The sequence below is a fragment of the Lagopus leucura genome, unplaced genomic scaffold, assembly GCF_019238085.1.
Source record: "Lagopus leucura isolate 7727_CA_CO unplaced genomic scaffold, USGS_WTPT01 105-36_obj-0_obj, whole genome shotgun sequence".
Lineage (NCBI taxonomy): Eukaryota > Metazoa > Chordata > Aves > Galliformes > Phasianidae > Lagopus > Lagopus leucura.
Genome location: NW_024968543.1, coordinates 6,853 through 11,002, shown reverse-complemented (window position 1 = coordinate 11,002; position 4,150 = coordinate 6,853). Strand labels below are relative to the sequence as shown.

At 49.6% G+C, this 4,150-nt stretch overlaps 1 protein-coding gene across 1 annotated transcript; it reads right to left on the bottom strand.

Annotated features, from left to right (window-relative positions):
* Positions 1-835: 835 nt before the first annotated feature.
* On the bottom strand, positions 836-3,807 carry EGR1 (early growth response 1). Its single transcript, XM_042894568.1, has 2 exons — positions 3,494-3,807; positions 836-3,172 (listed from the first exon to the last, which is right to left on the bottom strand). Exons 1-2 carry the CDS (start codon positions 3,723-3,725, stop codon positions 1,875-1,877), a joined length of 1,530 nt encoding a protein of 509 aa, XP_042750502.1. The 5' UTR covers positions 3,726-3,807; the 3' UTR covers positions 836-1,874.
* Positions 3,808-4,150: the final 343 nt, after the last annotated feature.

Below are 4,150 nucleotides of genomic sequence, written 5' to 3'. Positions count from 1 at the left end.
CACTCCTGAGCCTGTGGACTTGACTTTGGCAAGTATTAGTGCATGCCATCTGCTACAGAAACTGCTTCCCGTTGAACATCATGCCAGATACAGGCATCAACTCCTGTGTTTGCTTCTCAGCTCCTCGCAACTCCAGATATCGAGTAGTTTGTAAAGAACCTACCTGGAAAGACTGACACTAGACTCCTCCTTTAAATTTGTACTGCTACTTCTCACCGCTGCAAACTCCTCTGAATTCACTCCATAGAGAGCTTGTGCACTCTGAAATATATTTTAAGCCATCAAATAAGGATGCACTTCCTTCTCCAAACCCTAAAACATTTGTACTATAGGCCATCAAGCACATGCACTTCTTATGCCATGCGCTGTGTAACAGAAGAAGCTATGACAATTCTCATCTCCCTGCCTTCCGTCCATCAGCCACATGTACTGAGCTTATTTTATTTTCAGCTGGAAACTATGCCATTGCCTTAACATACCCTTTTTACTACCCAGGAAGGTCTTTGCATATTTGAGATTCTGACTTTTAAGCCTCACCTTCAGCACTGGGAGCATTGTTTTGCTTTCTGTGATAAGCTCACACGCTTCTGGAGAAGCCAGAAAACAAGAATTGTGATTACTTCCAAACAGTAGATGATGCACCAATGCAAGGGCATTTGCTGTATCCACACCTTTGACAGCACTCCTGGACACAGTCAGGAGTGACTGATACTCCTTCCTTTCTTCATGCAGGTACTTCTCCAGGAAATAAATAGCACCCATTACTTCCTAGCAGTCAGGTTTTCTGCAGCAGGCTTCTTATGTGGCATCTTAAAGGAAAATGTGAAAACTTACATGATTTGATTTTGCTTTTTTATTACATTTTCTGAAGGGTATTGGTACACCAAATATCCCATTTGCAGGAAAGCGCATTCAATGTATTTAGAAGCCAAACAGTCACTTTCATTTTAACAAACACAATTACAAAGTAAAAATAAATCACAAAATAATGAACTGCATGTTCATAACATACAAAAAAATTGCTGCCTACTCAGTAGGTAACTACAACATTCCAACTCCTGAATATACATACTTATAAATTTACATTTTTGTAACAAAAATAGACTTTGAGAAGTGGGATTTTGTTGTTGTTCTTCTTAATTTGTTTCCTATTTGTTTCTGTGGGGTTTTTTGCTTACATTCTGTCTCCCAGGGCATACTAGTGTTCCCTTCCCCACCCATTCCCTGCTTTCTCTTACATTGTTTGCATAACATCCCTTTTGCTTTAAGGCAAGATGCAAAGCATCTATTCACACAAATGCATGACATCAGCAAGGCTTCACAAAAAAGGCACCAAGACTTGTAACTTTAAAAACAAAACTTCTGCCACATTTGAGTGTCTTATCAGGTGTTTTTTACATAACATCACTCTTACATGCTCAAATACAGTAAGTGCTGTACCCAAAGAAGTTTTAAACTCATTACAGCATTGCCACTAAAATAGAATTAACATTTACAAAATATGGCCCTGCAAACTCCAAATAATACAACGTGGATATGCAAAACTTTTTCAACATCAACAGTACCTAAAGGAAAGCAAAACCATGGCACACATACAATTTACATCAGCTATGTGCTTAATTAAAGGTCCTTTCCTCTCAATAAAATACTATCGTTTGTTTATGGGGAAAATTATACTGAACTTATATCCACAGTCCATGCAAATTAAGTTAATCAACAGTGGTGGAAAACTTAAACAGCAGTTTTTTCAGGCAGCTGAATTTTAAAGAAATATTAGATAGCCTTGCAACATACAGTGTTGGGGGAGTAACTGAAGACTCCATGTCTCATAGTGCCAGTGGAAGAGGTGAACGCTCCTGTTCCAGAAGGTGATCTTAGCAAATCTCAATTGTCCTTGGAGAAAAGGTTGATGTCATGTCTGAAAGTGCTGAAGTCACCTGTGAGCTGAAATTATTGGTAACCCCAGGAGATGGGAAGGAAGTGGCCACTTGGGTCTGAAACGTGGCAGTGACAGAGGGGTAAGTGGTTGCTATCGATGGGGATGGGAATGCTGTGTGTGCAGGGGAGGGATAGGAAGAGGAAGCAGGGGAGGAATACACTGTGCGCACTGGTGAGGGGTAAGTGGTGGCTACGGAGGAAGAGTAGGACGTAGCCACAGAGGATGAGTAGGCAGCAACAGGGGAAGAAGTAGTTGAGACTGAAGCTGCCTTTTCCACTTTCTTGTCCTTCTGCCTAAGATGGATTTTAGTGTGTCTCTTCCTCTCGTCACTTCTGGCAAACTTTCTGCCACAAATGTCACATGCAAATGGCTTCTCTCCTGTATGTGTGCGGATGTGTGTGGTCAAGTGGTCACTCCTGCTGAAGTTCCGCATGCAAATGCGGCATTGGAAAGGTTTCTGTCCAGTGTGGATGCGAATGTGACGAGTTAGTTCATCAGACCGTGAAAATCGCCGGTCACAGGACTCCACTGGGCAAGCATAGGGCCGTTCATGAGGAGGTGTCTTGCTGGGACGATTAGGGTATTTCCTCATCCTGCTGGGCTTGATCAGCTGGGACTGATAGTTAGTGTTGAGGGTCTTCAACTCCTGAGAGCCAGTCTGTGTGGCAAATGCCTTGATAGTGGACAGCGGTGTGAGGGAAGGCTGCTGTGCTCTGGTCTCAAGGGCTGAGAAGGGCTTCTGATCAGCTGAGATAAGGTTGAGCTCACTCTGTTGCTGAGAGAACAGGTAATCCGGGATCATTGGTACCTGGAAGTTGGTTTTAGCAGTCGGATAAGCTGGAGGTGGATATTGGATGGGGACTCCAGAGGGACTGGGAAAGGACTGGGTCTGCGGTTCGGGGAAAATATCAGAGGTGGAAGTGGGGAAAGTTGGTGCAGCTGAATAAATCGGACTGTTCTCACTGGCTTGGACAGAACAGCTCAGGGGAGTGCTCTGTGAAGAGGAAGGAGAAGATGAAGAGGATGTAGAGGTGGGAGGTGCATTAGCCATGCTCACCAGCCCACTGACAAGGCTGAAGAGGGGCTCTGGCCATAAAGAGTTGCTACTGTTGGGGGCCGGCTCTAGGGAGAAGCGCCCCGTGTAGGTAATTGGTGGTAGCCGTGTCGTTTGGTTGGAATAGCTGGTTTCTGGCATGGCTTTCTCGTTGTTCAGGGAGATCTCAGGAAAAGTGTCTGAAAATAGAAGAGAAGTGATTACTTCTAGCAGCCACTGCAGCTCTGGAGCTGCTGCCAGTGCTTCACGAGCCATCCCCACGCAGTGCAGCCCCAGATCTTTGCTTCTGGTTAATTAATAATTGAGTGCAACATATTGCAGCGCCGCTGGCAGTTCTCCAGCAGCAACGAGCCCAGAGCCGCTGACGCACAGCATAGGAGATACCCCCGCGCAGCTGCCGGGTCAGAGGCATCGCTGCGTCTCGGAGCTCCCGTGGGCGCTGCCGCCTCCGCGGTTGACTAGGAGTCCCCTGCCCGCCCGGGCGAGGCCATCACGCTTACCTGCCGCGAGGTGCTCAAAATGTTGCTCGCCGGGCTCCCCGGCCACGCCGAAGCCCGCACTCTCGGGCGCCCCGGAAGGCGCAAGAAACTGTCCCCCGCCACTGAGCAGCATCATCTCCTCCAGTTTGGGATAGTGGCCGTCCATGGCGGGAGGCGAGTGCGGAAAGACGCCGAAGGGGTCGGAGATCTGCAGCGAGGGCAGGAGCTGCATCTCTGCCTTGGCCGCAGCCATGAGGGAGCCGGGTTCGGGCTCCTGACGGGTGACGCCGCCGCCGCGGGCCCGATGGATGGGCCGGCTACGGCGAGGCGGCCGTTGCCTGCTGCCTGCCCTTGCGCCTCGTCCACCCAGCGCTGCCCGCTGGAAGCGATCACCTTCCGCCCACCGGACGGCCCGGGGCTTCCCCCCGCTGCCCGCTGGAAGCGCTCGGCTCCTCGCCCACTCCGGAGCCGCCTCTATATATCGGATCCCACCAGCCGCAACCCGCCCCGGCCCTGACGTACATGGCCATATATGGGAAGCAGGAAGCCCTTATTTGGAGGCGAGCCGGAGGACCCCGCCTGGCGTCAGCGCCTGGCACCGGGGAAAGCCGGGCGGTGGGGGCCCCACCCGCCCTTGACTGAGAGACCCGCGCCCGCCACGGCCCTCACACCCGCAGC

Bases quoted from the DNA above. Each gene is read 5' to 3' on its own strand.
- EGR1 (XM_042894568.1), bottom strand. From the start codon at position 3,725: ATGGCTGCGGCCAAGGCAGAGATGCAGCTCCTGCCCTCGCTGCAGATC. The intron at 3,173-3,493 runs GTAAGCGTGATG...TTCTATTTTCAG, and splicing joins TTTTGAGCACCTCGCGGCAG to ACACTTTTCCTGAGATCTCC.